The 25,515-nt window shown below is 38.4% G+C and overlaps 1 protein-coding gene across 19 annotated transcripts in view; it reads left to right on the top strand.

The window, feature by feature from the left end:
- The window catches only part of ARHGAP12 (Rho GTPase activating protein 12), an 84,992-nt gene that overhangs the window by 35,490 nt on the left and 23,987 nt on the right, over positions 1-25,515 (top strand). For 12 of the 19 annotated variants that reach the window (XM_054814647.1, XM_054814652.1, XM_054814655.1 and 9 more), the window contains 5 exons: positions 3,332-3,595; positions 9,525-9,665; positions 11,038-11,118; positions 20,353-20,478; positions 24,358-24,429. In XM_054814647.1, the coding sequence (XP_054670622.1) occupies positions 3,332-3,595; positions 9,525-9,665; positions 11,038-11,118; positions 20,353-20,478; positions 24,358-24,429 (684 nt within the window). The remainder of the gene's footprint in view (positions 1-3,331; positions 3,596-9,524; positions 9,666-11,037; positions 11,119-20,352; positions 20,479-24,357; positions 24,430-25,515) is intronic. The other 7 variants (XM_054814659.1, XM_054814658.1, XM_054814657.1 and 4 more) reach the window with 5 other exon arrangements.

Genomic DNA, 25,515 nt, shown 5'->3' with positions numbered 1-25,515 from the left:
CAACATACCTCGCCGCGTGGCTCGAGGTATGAGGAAGTAGCATTGTATGCTGTGTGGTTATTTAAAATAGTTCCTGATAAGAAAGTTTTATCCCTCAAAGACATACTTACAACTAAGCTGTGTATTGTAGTTTGATGGCTTTGCATTTTTTTTAAGCTTTGCTGAAAGCAGTAACTTACAGGTGTCTTTCAAAAATCTTGCAATTCTCCCCAAAAAATCTGTCAGAAGAGACAGCCAACAGGGAAAGTAGCTGGAGGCTTGGTTGGTAGGACAGTTAGCTGTCTAGCTTGTTGCTTTCCCTTGAAAACCAGAAATCTGTATATTGAATTTGGAAGTACTAAGTATTCAGAAGAAAACCCCTCATTATGCTTTTGTATCACGTTAACGTTTTAAACTTAACTAGTATGCTGCCCAAGTTATGTGGCAGTACGTTGGCTGTGAACTCCCAGTATTGGCTTGGCACATACATGTCCTGCAGTTTCCTCTGGAGTTGTTCCGGTTACAATGCTGGAACCGTTGAAAACCTCCATTGTGAAACCTCTGAGCCATATTCCTATGTGTTTCTTGAGAGAATGCTCCAAAAACTATACTTAGCATTCTGTGTCATAGGCTTTCTCTTTGGAAAACACTTTTATTAATACACAGAAGTGTTCTTTTAATAATGGCACTTCGTTGTCTTCATTAAAACAAAAAAGCAAGTGGCAAGTGCAGGCCAGACAGCAAAGCTGCCTTGTTGTCTTGTGTGGAAGAGCAATTTCAGGAGGACGTGAGTGTTGTGCAAGCCACCGACCTCCCGCCGCAGCAGCCAGGCTTGATGGTGCTGCTTTTGCCACTTCCTTGAAATAGAGGAAGAACCTGAAGGTTTGTGCGTTCCTCAGTGCAGGTGTATGTTGTTGCTTCAAACGACAAGCCTGATGGTTTAATGGCAGGATGGTTTACGTGGGGAATGCAACTCTGCAGGCCGACTGGGGAAATGAACGCAGAAACTGCGCTCTTGAATAAGGAGACCTCAAGGTTACTCTCCTGGCATCCCGGGGAATCAAGGTTTATCCCTGAAGACAGCGAGGTGATGCTTTGTTCACAGTAGCATTCTTCACGCTGTTAGTGCTCTCAAGAGCAGCTCTACCAAAGGCAGCCATTCTACCCTCCTCAAAAAAAAAAAAAAAAAAAAGAGGGGGGAGGGGAGGACTTGGGCAGTAGAAAAATAGTCTTTTACTGTTCATCAAGTTTTGTAACAGATTTTTTTTTTTTTTTCCCCTTTGAATAGGTAGAGGAGGATACTAATTGGTTTTGGCGCTCTGATTTTGCCTGTGCTGCATTTTTTCCCCTTGTGGTTTGTCTTAAACATACTGTACTTGCTATATCTAGCAAGCTGTGTTTTCCCTTTTAAAGGCGCACAAAACAAGTCCATGCCTGTTTTAATCTCATTAAGCTCCCCTCTAGCTGTTTCCCCTTTTGGTTGTGGATATTGCCCATATTTGGTTCCAGCTATGGTGCAATCAGTTTATAACTGATTGTGTGGTATCATATGCTGTCTTGCCTGAGCAAACCCTGATAATTTATGATTAGATGTGGCCTAGATTAGCAGTTCATGATTTTAATGTTTAAAAGTACATTATAAAAGATCTTTTATGTAATGCAATATGTTATTTTTTCCTGTGAAAGAAGCAAAAAGAGGAGGCACAAGGATTTGCCTGCAGCAAAGCTTCAGAATTAAAACCAAGTAGGGGGAAGGTATGGTATAAATTATATAGTGCCTTTCTTTAGAGTGCCTAAATAATGTGCCCCAAAATACAGAGATGGCAGCGCATTACCAGGAAACTATTCAGTTTGGTTTAGTAACTAGCTGCTTTTACAATCTCATAATCATAGCTGTCGTGAAAACACATGCTTTTATATTCTGCATGGTGTGTTTTATATACTTGTATTATAGTTTAAAAATTGAACATCTGAAAGTCTATTTCTCTCCTAAACACTTTAGTCTCCTATTTGGAAGTACTCATGGTTTCAGTGAGTGCAATGGACTTTTAATCATGCTTTCTTCTGGCCTTCATGTTAGCAAACTATTTATTAATGAGATATTGTCATTAGTGTTTTGTTTCCTTGTAGATGTTTGTTCTACTTGTGTGCATGTATATGAATAAAACTAAGTGGATAAGAATATCCACTTAATTTCTGTAAGAAGAGAGTGGTAATCAGAACACTTGGTGATACTGCCTAAAATAAAAAAAAAAACTTTTAAATAAAGTTTGGAAAGGCATACAGGTAAACCATGCAGGTGTTTCCCAGAGTTTTTGTCACAACATTGTACTTGTCTTTCCAGTTGATCTGTCTGTTGAGAAAATGAAAGTGCTGCTTTATGTTGGGGGACCCAGAGCTGGTGATAGTGAACGTAAGACAGATACAGACCTGTTGGAGCGAGTCCAGAGGAGGGCCACGAAGACGATCAGAGGGCTGGAGCACCTCTCCTATGAAGACAGGCTGAGAGAGTTGGGGTTGTTCAGCCTGGAGAAGAGAAGGCTCCAGGGACACCTTACAGCAGCCTTCCATTACCTAAAGGGGCCTACTGGAAAGCTGGAAAGGGACTGTTTACAAGGGCATGGAGTGATAGGACAAGGGGTAATGGCTTTAAACTGAAGGAAGGTACATTTGGATTAGATATTAGGAAGAACTTCTTCACTGTGAGGGTGGTGAGGCACTGGAACAGGTTGCCCAGAGAAGCTGTGGATGCCCCCTCCCTGGAAGTGTTCAAGGCCAGGTTGGATGGAGCTTTGGGCAACCTGGTCTAGTGGAGGGTGTCCCTGCCCATGGCAGGGGGGTTGGAACGAGATGATCTTTGAGGTCCCTTCCAACCCAAACCATTCTATGATCCTATGATCCGTTTTAGCAGTGAGGGGGAAAGATTGGGGAACCATCTTTGCCTAACAAGTGGCATCTCGGAAATGCTACGTTTCATCTTGAAAAAGATTGCATTACTTACAGTTCCTCAGCAATACTTGAACTGCAAAGCTGAAGTTTTTCAACAAGGCAAGCATATAATTATTTTGATGATGATTCCAGTGTATTTCAAATGCACTGTAAAACATAATTATCAGCTGTCATCTGGAGAAATGCTCCAGTATTAAATAAATATAGCTTGTGATATCTACCTTATGGTTAGCAACCTAATGTTTTCCCACCCCAGCATCTTGTGGCTGTCCTTTGTGCTTTTGTACTTAACAACAAAAAAGGGAGTTTGTTGGTTTGTTTTACTACTGTAATATATTCTGATTTGTAAGGGAGCATTCTAAAATTCATTTGCTCTTTAACAATACATTTCTTCTCTCAATAGCCAACTACTCCACCAAGCCAAGGGAGGCCTGATTCACCAGTTTATGCTAATTTACAAGAACTGAAAATATCTCAGTCTGCACTTCCACCACTACCTACAAGTGCTCCGGTCCAAATAAATGGGGAATGGGAAACCCATAAAGATACGACAGGACGCTGTTATTACTACAACAGAGGATCACAGGAACGAACCTGGAAACCTCCACGGTGGGCCCGAGATGCAAGCATTAATAAAGGGGATTCCCAGAGCCATGCAGATCATGAGGTAGTTCGTTCTGAGAAAACACAAGCGATAAGATTGTAATGCATATGAATGCTGTTTTCCTATGGAATTTGGTATTGCTGAGTTTCAAGGTGTCAAGGAGTGTCTTTTTGGTCATGTGTCTTGGTATGAAGTAGTAAACAGTTTAGCTCTTCAATTGCTTTTGTGTACAAGAATGCATACGTGAACTGTGTACAGGAGTAGTAAGTTGTAAAAATGCTTTACAGTCCCTCAGCAGGTATCACAGCTTTTCTTTTAAAGGTAAAGGAAGACAGAGAGATATTGAAATTAATAGGCCTATAAATGAATAAGACAACCATTGTGACTTCTGACATGGAGTGTGTTCTTTTTCCCATGGCACACCTTTGGGAGAGAAGTGGGGGAAAGGAGCGGGAGTGTGACAGTGCTTCTAGAAGCAGGATTGATGGGGATGTGTTGAAACAGGCAAGGGGAATCATTTATTTTTATCAATATCAATTAAATATGCAGTACAACAAAGGCGGGGGATATTCAGGTGTTTGTTACTGCTTGGTTAATGCTGTGGCAGTAAATTTAAATGAGATGTGTTTCTTATAGAGGAAAGTGTTTTTGTAGAGAGGAATTAAGATGGATGTAGAGAACTCCAGAGTTCTGGAATCAAACCAGATTTAATGCAGTTCTGCAGGACTTTCCACCTTCATCAAAAATACTGTCATAATTGAAGCTTCTATCAGATTAAAATATATTTAATATTATTTTTATAATTAGTTTTCTACATACTATTAATTTATATATTCTATGATGCTTTAAAAATGTTTATTTTTTTAAAAAAGGGGCATATGTGACTGTTCAAATTTGAATTTTATTTAACTGATGAATTCATAAAGAGGTGGAATAATCATAGTGAATACAAAAAGCAAGTTTAGCTGGATAACTTGTTGCAGCATTTTATTTAACCATTTCCTTAGGAGATTTGAATTTACACACTTGTCAATGATTTCTGCCTTGGATAGCTGTAGAGCAAACTAGGAGAAAGGGAAGTTAAAGGAGCAATATCTTGTTATCAAATTGTGTCAACTTTGAGAAAACCCTTCATTCTGTGAATGATATCTTAGAGAGCAGAAGACGAGAACATTAAAATTACCATGCTAGAAGCTCTGCCTAACCAAGTGTCTAGGTCCAAGGGTAGCAAATGCCGATGGGGGGAAGGAAATCCACCCCAGCTTTTGGCAGTTAGCTGTAGGAACTTTTGACTAGATTACATTCAGCCCATAAACATATTCTTTAGATATATCAATGGATTTTTTTTTTCATTATGCAAACCTTTTGCTTTTGCAAAATCTTTTGCCAAAGCTTTGCTGCAGACCTTGCTTAAGAGAGTTGAAGCTTACCATGAAGTTATTTCTGTTAAAAGATGATTTGGGTTAATATTTGAGGTGCAGATATATTCTGTGCAGCTCTAGGGAGAGCCAGGCAGTGGTGTGTGTTATCTGAACTGCAGTGGTTCAGATAAAACAAAGGAATCGTTGGGAGGTGGATATTACTATTCAAATATGCTTAAAATAGTGCTCTTGTGTTCAAATAGTACTTAGGTTCCTGATTAAAAGAAAAAGCAAACATTTATCAAGAAATCTTTTATGTATTTCACTTTTATATACCCTTTTCAATTACCTGTAGTTTAGGTGGATTTCCTCCTGAGCCTACTACAGTGTTTAGTTTTAAAATTTAATTGTGGACTGCTCAAAAGGCTTACGTTGCTGGAAGCCCTGTCGTAGAAGTCTACCTCTGGGACGGTAGTGCCAGAAACAGGAGAGAAAGGAAAAAGGGATCCTTTTCATAGCAGCCATGACATCCACAAGCATTCAAACAACCAAATTTTCTTGCCACAGGCTTGTGGCAGCAAGAGGTAAACTGGTGAAATGTTTGTGGCTGTCACTTTGGTATCTCTCTTGATGGTCTATTAATTTCTTACTGGCTGTCCTTTTTGCTGGATAAGACTGTTTTTAGTCTGGATAAGGTGATGGTTTTTTTGAGTAGTAACCCTCCTTGTAGTAAGTGTAACTGGTTTTCTATTGTTGTCATTCTTCCTTCTTTTCATGGAAGGACTTCCAATAATTCTTTCTCCATCCCCATCTGCAAATGATCCCTCTGACTCTTACTTATACCTCTGTACCACGACTTTACCACATGGTTGCATGTTCAGAAAGCTTGATTTTTTTGTTAATTTTTTAAATAAGTTATTTCAGCTCAGTTCTTCTGTTTATTTGTGATGCTTGAGGTATCACAGATTGGCCTTCGGACTGTTTTATCTATCAAATTTTCAGTCTTTGTAAGACCAATGGATGATGCATGTTTTGATTAATTTTTAACTAGACACAAGTTTATATTTCCAGTAGCACAATTTCCTTAAGTAATTTGTGTCCTCTCTGACTGGGTTTTGAGTCTAGGGAGGTATTATATGTTACAAGGTCAGGGCAATCAACTTTCCAGAAGTCATGTGTTGATTTTGAAGCTGTGGGGTTTTTTTTCCTTCTTTTTTTTTTCTTCCCCTTTTCTGTTTGGCATTTGGGAGTGTACTTAACACTGCACTGTTCATGTTCACCTTTTTGTTTATGACGTCTGAGTACTTAAACCAAGATACTTAGAGTAAAGGTTGAGATCCGAGCCTAAGCTACAGTAAAATATAGGACATCCCAAATTCTGTCTGATTATGAAGACTTAGAGCAAATATGACTTAATTATTAGTAAACCCAGATTTAATTTATTATAATGAAGTCAAATTGGCTTTTACACATTAGTCTGAGTTATGCTCATTCCCTTCAGATTTAGTAATAAAAGAGCATGTGCAGGAAGCTTAAAAGCTAGTTGTATCTCTACTCATTTGTCCTCAGAGGAGCTTGTATTGTATTAGATAGCAAAATGGCAAGGTGATGTAAAAATGAGAACTGTGAATGATCATATATTCTAATATATGTGTAAAATATTAGAACATGATATAGCTTATAGTTGGTCTTAGAACTTTGTGATTGGGAAATTGAATTTTATTAGATAATGAAAAAGGGGTAAAATTGTACCTAATTTGTCAAAGAAGTTGGTAACGGATACGGCACAGAGAAAACAGTTGTAGGTTATGGTAGTTACTTGGACGGAGTGAGGGCAAGCAGTGAAGTCCTATTGACAGGACCTCTAGGAAAGTGTAAGATTTTGGAATTACAGGTAAAATTAACAGGCCACTACTTCTGATAAATGTATTTGAGGAAGGAGTGCTCAACAGTAACTGGGAGAAATTTGTCAGGTAGTAAACTGATTTAATTAAGGTGGACTGTAAAAGGAATGAGATGTCATCAGAGAAAGGCAAACCTCTAATACCTAGCTAGGAGACCATAATGTGGAGTAGAGCCCAACAAATGAACCAGCAAGCTGTAGAAAGGCAACAGGATTTCATTTACATTGAAAACTACATTTAAAACACGTGGCCAAGATAGAATTTCATTTCCCTGTTTTTTGTTTCAAAATAAACAGGATCATAAAGGAGCGCTAGATTCTTCAGTCAGTATTCTTTCTTCTTATTTTGATTTTTAGAAGTAGTAGTAACTTTCAAAACTAGACTGGTTAAGTGGTATAAGAGAGACTGTAACTTTTTTTTTTCCTCCTTAAAAGCATGGTGATGAACTGGTCTCTGCCCTCAAGAATTTTCCATGTAAATGGCAAAAAGCCAAGAAAGACAGTAGAAGTGATGATGTGGGGGACCTTTTCTGTAATTCCCTTTAGTGTTTCCCTTTAATGTCACAGCAAAGTTCTTAAAAGGTGTAAGGTTGGGCAGCTGTCTGCTTAAGAAGGCTTTATTTTAAATGTGGTGTAGTATAATTGGGGATAGGACTCTGAGGAAAAAGCATGGGCGGTACGTAGAAAGCATATAGGCAGTTAATACTGAAAAAGTGTTGAAAGTTAAGCTGAAAGTTGCTGAAGGTGGTTTGGCCAGTGTTCTCTAACCCCTGTTGATGCAGCTTTAGCAGTTGTTCCTACTAGTTGAGGAGCAAGGAATGCCTTTTCCTGGTAAACTTTGTAACAGCTCAAGAATTTCGTTTAAGTGTAGGTCTGCAAAGATAAGTGAGATTAGTTAAGCCTTGAAGCATCAAGACTATTATTATATGGGCACTTTACAGATAGACACATTAACAGTCATTCTTATTGAACATCAGTGGTTTTTCTAGGAGAATTTTCATTTTTAAGTCTTCTGTTTAGTTTTACATGTGTACAGTGTTTCCTCAGTGTCAGGAGTTGCTTGGAAGAGGCAAATACAAATGCATTATGTTATTAGGTCATAATTCCTATGGTAATAATAAAAATGTCCAAAGTCTACTACTTTGAACATGTGTCAGTGCACTTAATATTTAACCATTAAAGCACAATGTAAACTTAAATATGTGTATACAATATAGCTAACTTATAAAACAGTAGTTCCAATGGGGCCAATAGCACTCTTATCAACTCCTCAGTCTTAATTCAAGTGTAACAATGGGACTGAAGACTTTTTTTTGCCTCAGTGGTTAGAAATTGGCACTTCAGAATTTCATGTTACCCCACATGCGAGAAAGGTAGTGTTGTTTAATCCATAGTTTACATGCTTGCATTCTGCAGACTGTAGAGGACGCTTATATTTTCTTCATGTTACTTTATTAATGACCTGGAAATTTTCCATGGGTTTTGCTGTGCTTGGTGAGCTTGGCTTGTATCAGTGTAGGGAGCTTGTCTCACAACTGGTGATCATTTGGAAATGTCAGTAAACACGTAGTCTCTAAACCCACTGACTTTTTAAAACTGGTGAGTTTCTGATACCTTGATATTTTTGGTAAGATTTAAGTTTTTCAGGAGAGGCTTGTTTTTTTTTTTTAGTTTGAAATTCTGCCTTTCTCCTGCTTTTTAGTTTTCCTCAAAACCCTTGTATTATTGAACCCTTAGTCAATATTTAACTATAGTAATTTCTGAATAGCAGGATGTGTTCCCTCTTAAGCGTTTTGCCCCCTAATAGCCGAGGATCCAAGATAGTGTGAAAGGAAATCTGCACTGAATTCCTCAAGAGACTGAGGCATAGAGATATTGTTGTGGAAGGTGAGTGCAGGGAGACTAGTTTTTAATGCACAAAATGGATGCTTTGAATAATACAACAATACATTAGCAAGGAGATGAACAAGGTGTATGAGGGAACAGAAATTGTTTGACGTGTGTGTACAAAATCTTTTTTCTACTTTACATGTCAATCTTGTTCCTTACATTATAATTCACTTCTAGCTTCAGAAAATAATCTTACACCTTAGCTAGCTGTGCCTGGAAGAAAGCCTTGCTTTTGCATTGCTCGTTGTCACATGCATCAGAGTTGGAAGGAGGAGAGTGGAAATTCCTAATATGTTAGGATGCATTGCACAAGTGCTGTAAAGTGCTGGGACCTACAAAGGTGCACCTGGAGTTCCAAGTTGTGCTTAAGATTATTGTGTTTCCAGATACAATTTGGGAAGGGAAGAAAAGGATTTAGGTACGAAAGTTGGGATGTTGCCAGAAAACCAAGGTAGCAGGTGTCTCAGGTTTTTTGAGGCAATGCAGATTACTAAAGCTAACTCTCCTCGTCATTCAGTAATGTAAATTTGTGAGAATAAAATTTATATCAGAAAAAAAAATCAGACTTAAATTTGAGTAGCTGAAATTTGGTATACTAGAATTAAAATAAATTGTATCAGTATAAACCAGTTGTTCTGAAAATACTTTGACTTGCCTAGCAGTTATCAAATATTTCTGTACTGTAAAAATGCATCTCTTATTCTCTGATGTAAGATATAAAAATGCGAACTTCCTGAATTTATTACTATTCTCTTTCTAGTCAAATAATCTTTGATCTTTCAGATTTGAAAGCACTTTCATTCTCAAAACTGCCTTGTATGTTTCTGACTACTTGTAGCATCTTTCGTCAGAAGAAAACGACCACAGTTCTTGTTACAGCCAGTCAGATAGTCAGTATGGGTCTCCTCCAAAGGGTTGGTCAGAAGAGTTGGATGAACATGGTCAGACCTTATATACCAATGACTATACTAATGAAAAGGTACTTTTTCCTTCTTCTCGTCATGTGTTCTAAATCTTTTCCACTAATTCACTTAGAAGTGCAGATTTTGTTTCTGGAAGTGAAAACCATACCTCAAGTAGTATCTTCTTTGTTTTTTTAAATATGCATGAAACTTTAGCAACCGAACTGACTTTTTTTTTTCTCATGTATGTTCTTTACTATTTAGAAAAAGTTTTCATATTTCCAGTTGGGTATCAGATTATATTAAAAGAACATAACGTGTATAATTTTTTTTTAATTCCTACCCTTCTCCATGCTCTTGGTTACGCTTCAGCAGTGAACTTCATACCAATATAATGTTTTCCTTACTGTCTTTTAAGAGCTGTTCTTGTCTACATAGGCCTTCCAGTTAGGATGGTTTTGAACTGAAAATATTGCTGCTGTATCAATTTCATCCTTTCCTTCACTAGAGATTTTCAGTACTTAGATGTAGACAAAGTTCTTTAATTAAACTGCAGCTGTATCAGCAGATTTATGTTCTAATTATATAATTGCTACCGACAACAACATCAGTTTTGGAATGTTATCCTGCTTAATCTGTTTCTGCTAAACATCTGTAGAGCACATACCTATGTTTTGGCAAATACGCAAACTTTTTTTTTTAAATTGCACTGGGATTGATAGAAAACAGTGTTTCCTATCACAGTTTATTGGAAGACGATCTTGTGAAACCTGCTTGACCCAAGAGCATTGCTGTGAATGTTTCTGTGCGTATTTTTGTGCGATCTTCTTGTAGACTTTTGCTCATGACAGTTCTTTCCTTTCTGCATAACGAGTCACAGTTGTAATAGTTTTACTTCTTTGATTGTGAGAGTTGCTTATAGAGGTTACAGAAATTATATTATCTTCTTCATGATTTATTTAGGAACTGCATCTCCTATTCCTGTTGATGTTTTAAAAATGGAGTTGTTCAACACGTGCAGTTATCTCTTAGATTATCAGCAGTTGCTGGTTGAGCTTCTTGTAGTTCTGTAATTTTGCATATAAAATCCTTACACAGATCTGACGAAAAGATTGTGTCTCCTTAAACTGACATCATAATGTTGGTAAGAGTGAGATATGCCATCTTCAGAAATACCGGTTTATTACAGTCTCTTGTGTGATATTGCAGGACTATTTTCTGAGGAGTTACAGAAGGAAAAAATATTAGCGAACCCAATTTGGGAAGCTGAAAACTGTGTGGCTCTCATTGCTAACTAAACTTGGTTAGTTAATGGAGGTTGTGCACCAGGCACTGCTGAAGTGGATGACGTTTTATTAAAAATTAACTTTAAATCCGAAGTATCGGAGATTTGCTATGTTATGGCTGTCACTCTGATTACATTTCCTATCATCACATTTCTTTCTACAGTGGATAAAACATGCAGATGAACAAGGTAGACCGTACTACTACAGTGCTGATGGTTCCCGATCAGAATGGGAGTTACCTAAGGTGAGTGACCTAAAAAAGAAACTTGAACAGCATGGGGCTTTTCTCCTCAGTAAATGTTCTATGGGGCCTTTAGTGGGAGTTATTCACAACAAGAGGACTTTATATATTGCACTTGGTTATTTCTTGCATTTTTTTGTGGAATTTCTGCTTGCGAAGAGAAGAAAATATACTTAAGGACATGAAAAATGGATGTATGTAACTATTCAGATGTCAAGATCTGAGCTTTTCATGCAAGGCTGCAGAATAATATCTGTGATTTTGCTGTGATAAGGAAAAAATAATTTTTTTACTACAAATGTTTCCAAGAAACTGTAGTCTATTTTTAGTACCCTCCAAAATGCTTATACAGACAGATGCTGAAGAACAAAAGCTTCTGCAGAGTTTTTTATGGTATTTTTGGGGATGACACAGTTTGACCAGAAGTGTGTTCTAGTATTTATTAATTTTGTAATGAAAATAGGAATTTGTAGGAAAGTGGCAGAGTTAGGGACTCTTGGTAGTCTGAGGATGTACCTAATACTACCTAATTCTTATTTTCACTTTGAAAAGCTACAGGACATTTGTCACGATGATGTAGTTGTATACGTCTTTCTTGCTATTAGGATGTTGGCTCGATTCTATATAAGGTGACTGTTAAAAAAAAAAAAGTTTCACATGGAATTGTGTGCATATGTGTATGAAAGAGCATGTTTCTCAATTATTGTTTCATCAGTCCAAAAATGGGTGTCCAAAGTCACTTCCACTTAGAAGGAGCAACCTTAATAGGTAGTGCTTATATAATATTTGTGAGAGAATATTTACATTGAAGCTATATGCTAGACTGTTTCTTTACCTCAGTAAAAGAATTTGTTTCTGAGTCACTGAAGAGTTGTTAGCTTTGTGAATTCTCCTATGTTGATCTGATGTCTATTACAAAATATAAGTTATTTAACACATAAACCTAACAATATAAATTTTATAACTATTGGTTTTAAAAGCTACTTAGCGATTATCAGGTTTTACCAGAAGCAATTGTTAGTTCAGTATGTATAATTGAAGTTAATTTGGGGGGATAATGTCTTGGGTAATGAATTCTGCAATGCAGAAAGTTTTGACTGTGAAGAACTTGCTTTCCACTAAAAATAGATTGGGTTTGGTTTTGAACTAAATAGCAAATTAAGTTGGCTTTCATCCAACTGCAATAAGTCACAAAGATAATCCAGAACTGTTACCTGGGACATATTAGCATAAGGGGATAGAGTCTAGTATTTGTGTGTTAGTCTGTGATAGGCTAGTGGTTCTAAACAAACATCTGAGCTCCCTTGTATTAGTAGCCACCTACAGAATGAAACACAGCCTCTGTTTTGGAGTTTGTCATCTGGTATGCTTTAGTTCTTGTTTCTGTGAAAATGGTCACGTATTGCTATTACAATTTTTCCTTGAAAATTACTTCTCATGAGCCATTTGGGCAAAATGTATTCTTTAGTTCCTTCTTGAAACTAGTAAATCTTGGGTGGTGGCAAATACAAGGTTAGTAGAAGTAAATGAGCAATTGACTCTTGGATTCATGATCCTATGTATTTCCAGAAACCCTTAGCTTTTAACTTTAAATGCTGTGGAATAGATTAAATATTTCAGCAAAGTTTTAGCTAGTTTATGTAACTATATATCTGCAGAACACAGAGCAGAGATGTTACACTTGTGAGTAATTGAAGCGTGATTGAAGAAAGATTAGTCTCTTAAATCTTACTGAAGCTGGTTCCAAAAGTGCTTAGGAACAAATGAATTGGAAAGACAGCATAGCACTGCTTTGAAGAAAGTAATGTATATTGAAAACTCTCACGAGTGGTGAGAGAAAACCGTAGAAAGACTTCAGCATTGTAGCTCTTGCTTAAATGAAAATTAAGTTACTAGGAAAAAAGCCCTACTCTTGGTCAGTTTTTTCCCCAGTGTGTTTAGTTCAAATATAGCCTTCCAAAATTTGTTGTGAAATAAAGTGATGGTATAGCATGGTCATGTAGTACTGTTAAACCAGAACAAGTAGAGAATCCTTTTGTTAGATAGTTCTTAATAATCTGGACTTCATTAGAACTAAAAATTGTTCGGAGGTTTCTGGAAATAACACATTAGTTGAGCTAATACTATAACATTAAAAATCTTCACTGTTATAGCATTAACTGTAAATGTGAACGTGCTTGGGAATAACACTTCCAGTATTCTTGTATGTGTGTTAAAAATTGTGAGGGTATATGTTGGGGGGGGGGGCAGTTGCAAAACAAATTAGGTTAGACAGTTTCATAGAAAACCCTCCAGTCATGTATATTTAAATAACATCTAGGAATAGCTGAATGCCTCTGGCTAAAAATGACATCTCGAATGGAGTAGTTTTGACAACTGCTGAAAAGTCTATTAAGGCTCGCGATGAGTGTGACCCAGCTTTTTGCAGTGGAAGAGAAGAATATGCTGAATTATTCTTTAAAATGGACACTAATCTTTAACCATAATTTGTACTATATCTTGCAAAAGACTTTGAGTTTTCTCCTATGCCTATGCATTCTGCCGCGTTCAGTTTTTAGTTCTTGCCAATTATTAAAAAAAACCCAAACCACAAAACCACCAAATAAAAGTTCATTCCTGTGTAGATCACTGCGATAAAATATTTCCTGTGTAGTGAATTAATATCTAAATTATGTTGAGAAAGGCTACAACGCTATTCCAAAAACCTAGTTTTCTAATATGAGTTTTATAATTTAAGGAAATGACAAATCTGTATTAAGTGTGGGGGGGTGTGTGTGTGAAGATAAATTGATCTCAGGAATGAGAACTCTAATTTCTAAAGTTTAAAAAAGGTAATCTATGAAAATCACAAAAAAATGAGGAAAACTATGTAATAAATATTGAATAAATATCTCAAAGGGGAGGTAGAGGGTACGACCTGATAAAATTAGAGATTAATGGTCACTCAGATTTTCAAAATGCAATTCTAGGCTGATATTTCTGACATATCAGCGTGATGCTTGGCCATCCTCTGACTGAGCTCTCTGATCCAAGAATAGACTTTGAAAGAAAATGCATACACTATAAGCCTCTGGAGTGAATTCATAGTTTTGATATTAATATTTACAGACTGTGATATTGCAATTACACTTCTCAGAAGTTCCTGCAGCATTAGCTCCCCTCACTGTATCTACAGAAGCAGTGCGAGGTAGAGGAGCTTCAATTTTTGGCAGTCTTAATAGACCAGTAGTCTGTTAATTCACTCTCTGTGCACCGCAAACATAGAATATGAGCTCAGGGGACTCAGTTGTGATACTCAGGTGAATGATTTTCCTGCTGGTACCTGAATGCTGTCAGACAGAGCATGTTATCTGAACAAATTACAATAAAACATGATGCAGGTAATACCAGGAAGATATCATGCAATCAAATGCTGAAAGAAAATAAAGATGAGAACATGTAAATAGAGTCTGATTGTCTTATGGGACATTTGTCTTGTTCTGAGCAGTGCTACTTGATTTGAGGTAATATACTGTGTGCGTTGGCATTCGTATCTGCTGTAAGTCAATGCACTAAACATCATCACTAGCAACACTGAATTATCTTCACGTTCTTGTCATAAAATTTGGGATTGTTTGGCAAAAGTTGAGACAGCCTCAGCAGATATGAGGATCTAGATGGGTTTTAAGGACAAAAGTGCAAGTGATCTGACAAATCTGAGATAAGTATGAGAAGACAGTCAGATTTTGAGAAATCAAGAGGCCTGGTCTGGTCTTCCTCATTTGTCCTGGTGTTTCGTGGTTCCCACCTCACTCCTCTCCTCCCAGATAAGATGAGGAGGAGGAAGAACGCCCCCAGCTTTTGCTTGGGCAAGCAGCAGGACCTGTGGCAATCAGTGTTGATTTGGAGCTCCTGAGGCTTAGAAAGTGAAGCAACGGACATCCAAAGTGGGTTATCCAGAGGTGTCTGTCAGCCATGTGTATGTCTGAGAGAGCGAGCTGCTTGTCCCAGTGGTCTCCTTGTTCTGCGTGGGTTCTGTTCCTGTAGTGCAGCTGATGCCTCCAGCTGCTGCCACCTAGATGTTCTGTGGCAGAGAACAAGGAATCTCCTTTGCCTAGAGAAAGGAAGGGAACAAAGTCCTTAAAATGACAAAAATTATTTTTTTATTATTTATGTGGGTTTGTGTTGGGTTTGCATGGCAAGGTTTTGGTAGCGGCGGGGCTACAGGGGTGGCTTCTGTGAGAAGCTGCTAGAAGCTCCCCCTGTGTCTGATAGAGCCAATGCCAGCCGGCTCTAAGACGGGCCCGCCGCTGGCCAAGGCCAAGCCAATCAGCGCCTCTGTGATAACATATTTAAGAAGAAGAAAAACAGTTAGAGAGAGAGCTTTTGCAGCCGGAGAGAGGAGTGAGAAGATGTAAGAAACTCTGCAGACACCAAGGTCAGTGCAGATGGAGGGGGAGGAGGAGCTCCAGGCGCCGGAGCAGAGATCCCCCTGCAGCCCGTGGTGAAGGCCATGGTGAAGCAGGCTGTCCCCCTGCAGCCCATGGAGGAGGGATGAGGGGGTGTAGAGATTCCACCTGCAGCCCGTGGAGGACCCCACGCCGGAGCAGGTGGAGGCACCTGAAGGAGGCTGTGACCCATGGGAGGCCCACGCTGGAGCAAGTTCCTGGCCGGACCGGTGGACCCATGAAGAGGGGAGCCCATGCCAGGGCAGGTTTGCTGGCAGGACTTGTGACCTCGTGGGGGACCCCACGCTGGAGCAGTTTGCTCCTGAAGGTCTGCACCCCGTGAGAGGGACTCCATGCTGGAGCAGGGGAATGATGAGAGGAGTCCTCCCCCTGAGGATGAAGAAGCGGCAGAAACAACGTGTGATGAACTGACCGTAACCCCCATTCCCTGCCCCCTTGTGCCGCTGAGGGGGGGAAGGTTGAAGCCGGGAGTGAAGTTGAGCCTGGGAAGATGGGAGGGGTGGGGGGAGGTGTTTTAAGATTTTGATTTTATTTTCTCATTCCTCTACTCTTTTTTGCCTAGTAATAAATTAGATGAATTCCCCCTCTCAGTTCCGTCTGTTTTGCTCGTGACAACAACTAGTGAGTGATCTCTCCCTGTCCTTATCTCGACCTGCAAGCATTTCGTTATGCCTTTTCTCCCCTGTTTGGTGAATGAGGGGAGTGAGAGAGCGGCTCTGGTGGGCACCTGGCCTCCAGCCAGGGTCAACCCACCACAGGGTTTAAGAAAAATGTGTTATTGGTGCAGTTGATAAGAAAAGCAAAAGCTGTAACATTGCAGCACCAAAAAACTTTATTCAAAGCCAGTGACAGCAGTAGCATTAAAGAGTGGTTTTGTTCTAAGACAACACTTAAATTTAAAAAAACCAAAATCTTCGGTTTCAAACAGTCTGTTGGGATGACTGCAGATAACAAGGTGCTAAAGGGTTTGAGGATATCAGAGTATTTGTAAATGCTGCTGTTTTGATCTCTGATTGCAAAAAGGTAAAATGCTTAACTTTGGGTCTTTACTGACTTTCACTCTCTGTTGCCTCTCACTTCACCCACCCAGTTCCTTTCATCTGGCTGAGGATGTTTTTAAAGCAAACTAAGGAGAATCTTTTTTCTGTTTTTCAAAGCTGACAGATCTGGGTCATCTCCATAAGAATGGGGACAATGCTACAAATAACTCAGAGGTGTTACGTTTATTTCAGTCACAATTAGGCTAGGACAGAGCCTTGAGCCATGTGACATATCAGGTTCAAATTAAATTTAAATCACTCGGCCAGTTGAAAGGGTTAGAAAATTTTATACTGAGGCAAAGAAAGCTTTTAAGCAGCTGGTGAAGACATTGAACAAATTCAGCAATGAAAGTAAACCTGTGTGACCTAAATTTACACCACTGGCATCCTTACCCTGTGCCAAGAGCTGTTACAACAAGAAGTCTGTGTTACTTGGTGCATGCAGTCAGAGTAGGAACAACTTGCTCATGTCCTCCCGTCCTGGTAGGAGATGCTCCCAATGAAATGGGAACAAACTGATGTGCTGAAGGGGTTAATGTAATGGGACAAAATTAAGTTTGCAGAGAATATTCAAGGAGGAGTAGTGTGCGTATTTGGAATTGTGTGCTACATTACCAAAAGCTTTAGAATTAAGAAAATAACATCGCACCCTAAGAAGATGCTATTCAGGCACATGATGTAATACAGATCGTCCTACCAGGCAATGAGTCAGTTCTATTGCATTGTATGGCCCTTGCCTGATCTCCACCTTCAAAATTACACCAAGGCTTAGGCATTGAAAGCCTGCTTGGAGTTATATAAAAATAAGATTTTGTGTGAGGGAAGGAGAGCCCAACCTAGTTGCTTTATTGTTGCTGATAAACAGTGGGGAAATATCATTGTAAATGCCTGTAGAGGCGGCAACAGCTCTGCAGGAAGGAGTCCTGTAGAGCGTAAGTGAATCTGACCCGAAACTGTTCTGCAAGGCTTTTTGAACTGAGCGGATCGGGTGGGGGCAGACCAAAGAGTAGCAGGGCTGGTGCCATCTGACCAGGCTAGGCTCCTAGCTCTGGAGACTCCTCTGGCTTTACCTGGTCCAGGGAATGGCTAGTTCAGTTGGATAATGCAGAGTCTGAACCAGTGTCTGTATCTCACTGCGATTCTCTCTGGAGATCACAGATCAGTCAATTTATTTTAAAACAGAGGCCAGTCTTGAGCCCAGAAATACATAAGCTTTTTCTTTCCCCCTCCCCTTAGTAGTGTGTTCTACTATTTGTAATGAATAAAACAAAAAATAAACACCTGAGCAAAAAAAAGTTTGCTTGACACCTCTATTGTGAGAAAATAGGGCAAAAAAATCAGATGTTTCCTTTAAAGATTTGTCAGTTTACTAATGTTGTTTGTACCACCAATGCAAATTATTTAAGCTGCTAAGATGCATACAGCTCAGTTGTTCCCGGGTTGTTAGCAGTGCTTTGTTAATGAGCTCCATAAACTGTTGCTTTGCTTTCTTGTTAAATACGTTTTACAAAACTAGACTTTCATATTACTTTACAGGTCCTTTCTCCTTTAAGATGGGGTTGTCTGTTAGATAAGTTAACTCCTGATGGCTTGTGATGGTATCAAAGGCACCTGTTAAATACAGATCACCTGTAATTAGGCTTCTGCCCATATCCTAACTCTGAACATAGACTTAAATTCAAGATAAATTACTTTAAGTCTTTGTCTGTTTAAACTTAAATTCCTCGAGTTACTCAAATGGAAAGTGCATGGAGGATTTCCATAAGTAATATTCACCAGTGTCACTGAAGTGTAAGTATTTCTGAAATAAATGGTTCTGTTTCATAGCAAGAAATATGTTTGAATTGCCCACTTAAATGTGTTAGAATTGCTGCAAGGAATGCTGTTTGTGGCAGCCTTCTGTGATTTAGACATAGCTTCACTGAAAATTGTTTAGAACTCAGTTGTAATATGGGCAGGCAATTTTGCTGCATACTGCTTAGCTTGCTGCCACAGTTTGAGTTGCAGTTGCATCTGCAGAGTGGGTATTTCTGTAACAAGAAAGTAAGCTACTATTAGATTCCTTGCAGCATGAATGGTGGTTCAGCTTTTGGTTTAACAAGGGGACAGAGTTGCTTAAACCTCACCATTGTATGGAAGCAGTTGTCATGTGAGTGTAAACGTGCTGAACCCAGTGCAAAGTCAGTGCAATCTCAGAACTGAATTCCCGCGATGACAACCAATACATTTCTTTCTGTACATGACCTACCAAACTTTATTCGCAGTACTGCAAGACCTGTTCACCTGGGAGTATTTTACTACTCTTGTGCATATTGAAATAATTTAATGAAATGCTAAGGTTATTTACCTTTTAAGCATCTATTGACTTATTGGAGCATTAACTCTGTTCATAGTAAAATACAAAGCTAGCCCAAGCATAGAGTCTGCCATGGCAGTAGTAATCCTGGTTCTTTATCTGGGCAATAGATGTAACTGCGTTATGCAAATTTAGCTTAAATTTAGCATTTATGTTACTTAGGTTAAACCTTGCCATGCTTCGTTGATAGGCGTAGGTATAGGTTATTCTGCTGTTGAAGATCTGAGACTCTGAGCTTACAGTAGGAATCAGTAGCAAAACTGTAGAATTCAGTGTGCTTGCAAAGATTATTGCTTTAGCCTTTTTAAATAAAAATGGCATTTGACTGTCCTTTGTTACTTCTTACCCAGTAGATTCTAGTCCTTTACATGACTCTGCAAATGCTGCCTCATGTTTCTATGTGCAGATTTTAGTCTTCTGATGCTGAATAGAGAGAGTGAGATTTTTAATGACTTAAAAAAAACCCCCACCAACCAAAACCCAAACTACCCACCTACATCGATGTTGTCTTTTCTTGTTTGTATTTTCAGTATTAAACTTTGTTTGAAATATTTTTATAATTCTTTATAATGCTACCTCAGTGTTGGTGGTGATGATTTAAAGTGGCAATGCTACTAATGATAAGTATGCTACAATGCTGAGATATAATTAAATGCTAGGTCCTTTTCATGACCTTCACATTTTCTCAGCCTATACATCTTTACATGCTCTTGAGTTATTAGAAAACCTATGTTGTGATAACTTCATTCTCTCCTTGGCTATTACAGCTCTGATTCTTAAAATTATTTCCTGCTAAATATTTATTTTCCATGCTTATGTACATTCCACACTGGCAAATCCTTTTATAAGTAATTTGATGTGATTATTTTGAAAAAGCAAGTCCTTCCCTCATGTCTCCTCTCCTAGGCATCCCAAACCTTTGGGTAAAAGACAGTAATATCCAGGCAACCATAACTCTCAATCTGAATACCTAACTGCAGGATAATAGGGTTTTCCTTTTCTTACACAAGAGCTGGACAGGTGATGTAGTACTGTCAGTGCAATATGAAGAGTGAATATTTAAATCATGTATTTATTCTGATTCTGTGGTGGTTCTCAATATGCTGATTGGTTTGAAAACCAGCAGTAAGCTGTTGCAGAAGAAAGGGAGCATCTCTCTGCCAGTGGAGAGTATTATCCCAACAGGTCAGTCTTAGTTACTGCCTCGGAGAGGACTACAGCAGGAGAGGACAGTTCTGAAAACTAAACACAAAATAAAACCAAGGCTATTCTCACACCCTTGGGTGACATCAGGAATCTGAAAGTTTGCACTGTTAAGGTGTATGAGTGGTATATCCAAGTTTTGTTTGCATGAATTAGATTCTACTTACAGTTTGATTTTTCTCTTCTTTAGTATAATGCTTCGCCACAGCAGCAGAGAGATATAATAAAGAGTAGGAGTCTGGACAGGAAGCTACAAGAACCAATAGTTTTAACAAAATGGAGGCACAGCACAATTGTGTTGGACACCAACGATAAGGTAGGAGCAAGTTAAACAGCATGCTGGAATACCAACTGTTTCTGGTGTGTGAAGTATTTAATTTAATGGAAATGAGTATGCATGAAGTTCTGAAATCTCATTTTTCTTATATTCTGTTGTATCATTTTGTATAACGTTCAGCAAAACCAAGGGCTGTTCAATAACTTTACTCCTGTTACTTTGTGAGTAGTAACTTTTTTCTTGTTATCCTTGAAAGTATGTTAACTAGCGTTAGTTCAGGGTTTGGCTTGTACAGCCATTTTAATTACAATTGGGAATCTCCCAATTCAGTTTAGGCTATGGTGTGTAATTTGGGTTTGAATGCAAGAATTACAGATGCAGGTGAGGTTCTCATATAACATATAGTGATATTTCATGCCTGAACATGAAATTTTTTAATTGTAGGAAACACCAAGTAGGAATACACTTTAAAGATTGCAGATGAATAATCGAAGTATTCTTAGAATTGAAATAAAAGTTGCACTTGCTGAAGTAAAAACTATGCCTTAAAGATGTAAAAGTAGTATTATATAGTGGATTTATCCCTTTAAATGTCTGTTCCATCGATCTCCACTGTGATATCTTAAGAAGAGAGGAGAAGCTGTGCGGGGTTACAGCAGGGTTATGATACTGTTATTGAAGGCCAGAGGACAATGCTCAAAGTGCTGTAACGCTTGGCTTTGATCCTGTCCGGAGCCGAGCTGGGTGTTTAGTCTGAAAAGAGCTGCGGGACCACAGCAACAAAAGCCGTTTTCCGTCCATTCTTAGGGCATGTTCTCCAGTCTGTTTTGGGCTGTTTAGGCCAAGGAGACAGAACCTCTGCCTTGCTCTCCCTCTGCCTGTCTCCGGCTTGATTTTTGTCCCACCCGTTTCTGCTTGCACTGGGACATTCTGCCCCTGGGTGAGGAGAGTTGATCTGAGCTGAGTGGGGAGGAACTGAAACGGGTGTTGTAGGGTGGTGACTTGCTGGTTTCTGTAACTTTGCAGCAGTCCATCCTGAGATTCATGGAAACGGAAATACTTTGTGATGCTGAAATCGTAGCACAGGCTACTCAGGTACTAGGAAATGGCATTTGCAAGCTCCCTTTTTCTAAAGATTCAGGGAAAAATGAAATCAGTGTAGATTTGGGAGTACGGAGAGAAGCCTGTAAGTGGGCATGTGTAATCACAGATGTCAGACAAACTTAAATGGACAAAACTGTTCTGCAAGGCTTTTTGAACTAAGGACCAAAGAGAAGCAGGGCTGGTGTTGTCTGACCAGGCTAGGCTCCTAGCTCTGGAGACTTCTCTGGCGTTACCTGGTCTAGGGATGGCTAGTTCAGTTGGATAATGCAGAGTCTGAACCAGTGTTTGCATCTCACTGTGATTCTCTCTGGAGATCACAGATCAGTCAATTTATTTTAAAACAGAGGCCAGTCTTGAGCCCAGAAATACATAAGCTTTTTCTCCACACGCACCGCGCCCCAGTAGTGTGTTCTACTATTTATAATGAATAAAACAAACAGTAGTTGTAATGAAAATGGATCTGCTGCCCAGCATGTTATTCGCTTGACCTGTTGTTTCCGGTACATTTTAATGACTTTCCTTGTTGAAACGGAGCGTAGGAAAGTGGGTTGTCATGAGTTGACTTAGTTCCTCAGAATAGGATTTATTGGATTTGATCTTAAGCTTTTGAGCTGTCAGTTTAGAATATATCATACGTGGTGCTGAGGCGGCAATGGACTGTGCTTGGCTGGAGACCTCGCACCTGTATGCATTAGTTTCGCTCGAGCGATTCCGAGGTCCCTCTGCTGCTCCTTGTCCCTCCCTGCTCCTTACGCATCCTTCTGTACTGCCGTGAGACAGCCTAGACGGAGTCCTGATAAACCAAAGCTGAGAGGACGCTTCTAGCCTCATCTGCAGTTTATACTTCACAGGCATGAACAGTTCTGTTGGAGATAGCATCGAGTTTTGGCCTTGCTTTTAAAGGAAGCCTTATCTTTTTATTTTTTGGCATAAGATTTACTTCTGTTTTGGAACAATCTTTACGTAGTGCTGCACTGAATGAAGAAGCTCTTGTAAAACATTGAATAAGTAGAGCTGTTTACTTTTCTTCAAGACCCAGTGTTCAGATACCAAGACCTTAAACCTAGTGAAGCAAATATGAAAGTGTACCCATGCCTAGTATAATAACCAAAAGAAACTGTACATATGAACCACACTTGTCAAATCTTAAGTCAGTAGCTTAAAGTTCCTTTAACAGCTTCAAAACACGCGGGCAGCATGCATTTATTTTTTAATGGTAAGAAGACCATATAGGTCATAAAATGCACAATGTTAATGCTTTGAGAAAATTAAAAATGTGTAGTGGAGCAATAAGCTAATGTTTTGTGGAAAGACAAAATTTGTTCAGTGCATTGATGCACCTATTTTATTACCGCTGGCAGGGTACACTGTTATATATTCTGCTTTAAATTGGCATCTGGAAAGGGAATAGTTCATGACCAGAAATACGGGATTTCTTGTTCCAGAGTTGCTTAGTATATGAAAGCTATCTTTAATTCAGAATGAAGTAGAAAGAAAAACAACTGATATTTGGCTGGATAGGCACGTCAACCCCAAGTTAGCTTTTTAGTTGACTCGTAGGGAAGCTACTTGCTTTTTATTGTCCTCATTTGTTTTTCCTGGAAAAGCAACACAATTCTCTGAAAACAGGCCAGTCAAAAGAGTGCTTGAAATGTGTCAGAGTGAAAGTATGGGTTGCCACGGCTGACGAGAATTTGATGATATCAAATGTACTTGATAACTGTTTCTTGGCTGTAACACATACCTATATATAGCAATCAGCTAAAAATTTTGATAAGGAGAGGGGGGAAAAAACCCCCTCCCCCTGGGAGGGACAGTGTTGATTTTCTTTAATTTGAATATTCCCCCCCCCCATCCGAAAATATGAACATTTAGGCTGTTCTTAGGATTGCTAATGGTCTCTGGTTTTGTGCTACTAAAAGAACTAGTGGGCTACTTCTGTAGGTAGATTTACAAGTAAATTTTAAAGCCTGAGTGTGCAGAGTTCTGTAATGCTGGAAAAGCAAACTGAATTTAGGAGAGCTATCAAGGGAATTTAAAAAGAGGGAGGGGGAGAAATGTTTTAACAGTAACAAAGAACAAGTGATGTTTTTCTTCTGTTTGAAATTCTTTACCAGATTTTGAAGTAGTGTATTTGTGCAAAGCAATCATTATTTCAGAGGAAACAAACTTTTTTTTTCTTTTCCAGATGGGCAATTCTTCTAGTTGTCAGAGATTTAGTACTTTCTTTTGGTCTGTAGTTAACATCTAGTTTAAAACAAAAACCTGAATCTCTAGAAATTTTCAGTGCTTGATTATAAGGAAATTAATGATCATGATTCACAAAAATTAATGGAGCTGGTATATGCTTTTCTACATGTATAACAATTTTTTGTATTAATCTTATATTTGCTAACCACACAGAGACACAATCTGTTCTTTAAAATCTTGGTGTTTATTATATGGTGTCCTATAATAAGTTAGTATTATAAATATGCTTCATAATCTGATAGCAATGTCTTACAAAAAATCTAGCCCTTAATAAGGATGAAAGCTTTGCTTTAAGTTGATACAGTATGTATTAACATTTTTTTCAAATGGATATGTGCTAATTAAGCCAGTTTGAGTATTGTCTGTAAATCTTGTAAGAATACTGTTTAGTAAGCAGGTTCATAATATAACTATCGGAGAATATCATGAATGTTTAAATAAAGTACATATTTTTTTGGTAATGTGTGTGTATAAAGAGAGAGAGAGAAAGTATCTATAGGGTTAAAAAAAATAAAAGAATTGTAAGAAAGTTAATAACTTATGTCTCCTATTCGAATTTTATAGGAATCATCAACTACTGCTAAGGCCAGTTTTCCTGAAAATGAATCTTCTTCTTCACCAAAGCATCAAGCCACAGTCAGTATGCAAAGTGTTTAAATAGATAAGTAGATGCTGTATAAACTGGGCTATTCATGATTAGAGAATTGAGGGTAAGCCTGCTTGTTGCTGAGAAAAACAATGGGATAAAAGTATTTGAAGGCTTTACATTTTAAAAAGAAAGCATTGCTTCCAACTGTGCTTTCAGAAAAAATGTAAATGTCTTTGATTTAAATACAGCTTGGCAATAGGAGATTAAGTTAAAAACTCACCGTGGAATAAAGTTATGTCAAATTATGTAGAACTTGGTTTACTGCTTCTGACAGTCAAGTCTTCTCACCTAGCAACTTGGAAGCTAAAAGCAGAAACAAACTCCCCTTTTCCACAAAGTCTCACTGTCAGTAGTCAGTAATAGTTTGTAGTATTTGATATCTCTATTTTTCACTTGTGTTTCAGTCTCCTTGAAAAGACATAGAGGACCTGGCATAAATAAACTATGTCTTTTTGACTTGGTAGAATAAGTACTGGGAGGAAAACTTAAGCTTGTTAAACCATTATGCAAAACAGAGTTTTTGCTTCAGTTTATATTTGAAATGCGATCATTGCTTTTTAAACAGTGGGAAATAATTAAAGAAGTTTTAACCTTTTTAAATTTTGGAACTGTATTGAAATATGTGTCTTGTTGAATTTTTGCAGCCCTTTAGCATGTAGCTCAGGGTATCAAGAGCACAACTTCTCCTGTTTCGTTCTTACTCTGCACGCAGAGGAATGGTTCTCTGGCTTATTCATGCTAATCCATTCTTAGAACTCTTCAAACAGTTTTCCACAATAAAATAAACATTGTTTATTAAGCAAGCATAGTTGGTAGCTTTACACACAAGCAGTTATTGCTGCATGTATTCTAATTTCTCTAAATATGGCTCAGACCTTGAATTATTAAAATTGTATTTTGTAGAACTCATTTGCTGCTTTAGATAATGGAAAAAATAATCTGTATTTTCTTTAACCATCCCTGGGGATTTAAATATTACAAAGAAAACTGGTGAATTTTTTTTTGAGTCTTAACTTGCTTTCCACTTCCTTTTCCCCAATTACATTAATTTTCCCATTAGTACCCCCTAGTGT

This window comes from Grus americana, chromosome 2 (assembly GCF_028858705.1).
Source record: "Grus americana isolate bGruAme1 chromosome 2, bGruAme1.mat, whole genome shotgun sequence".
NCBI lineage: Eukaryota > Metazoa > Chordata > Aves > Gruiformes > Gruidae > Grus > Grus americana.
The sequence above is the reverse complement of the archived record's forward strand: the minus strand, read 5'-3'. Positions and strand labels throughout refer to the sequence as shown.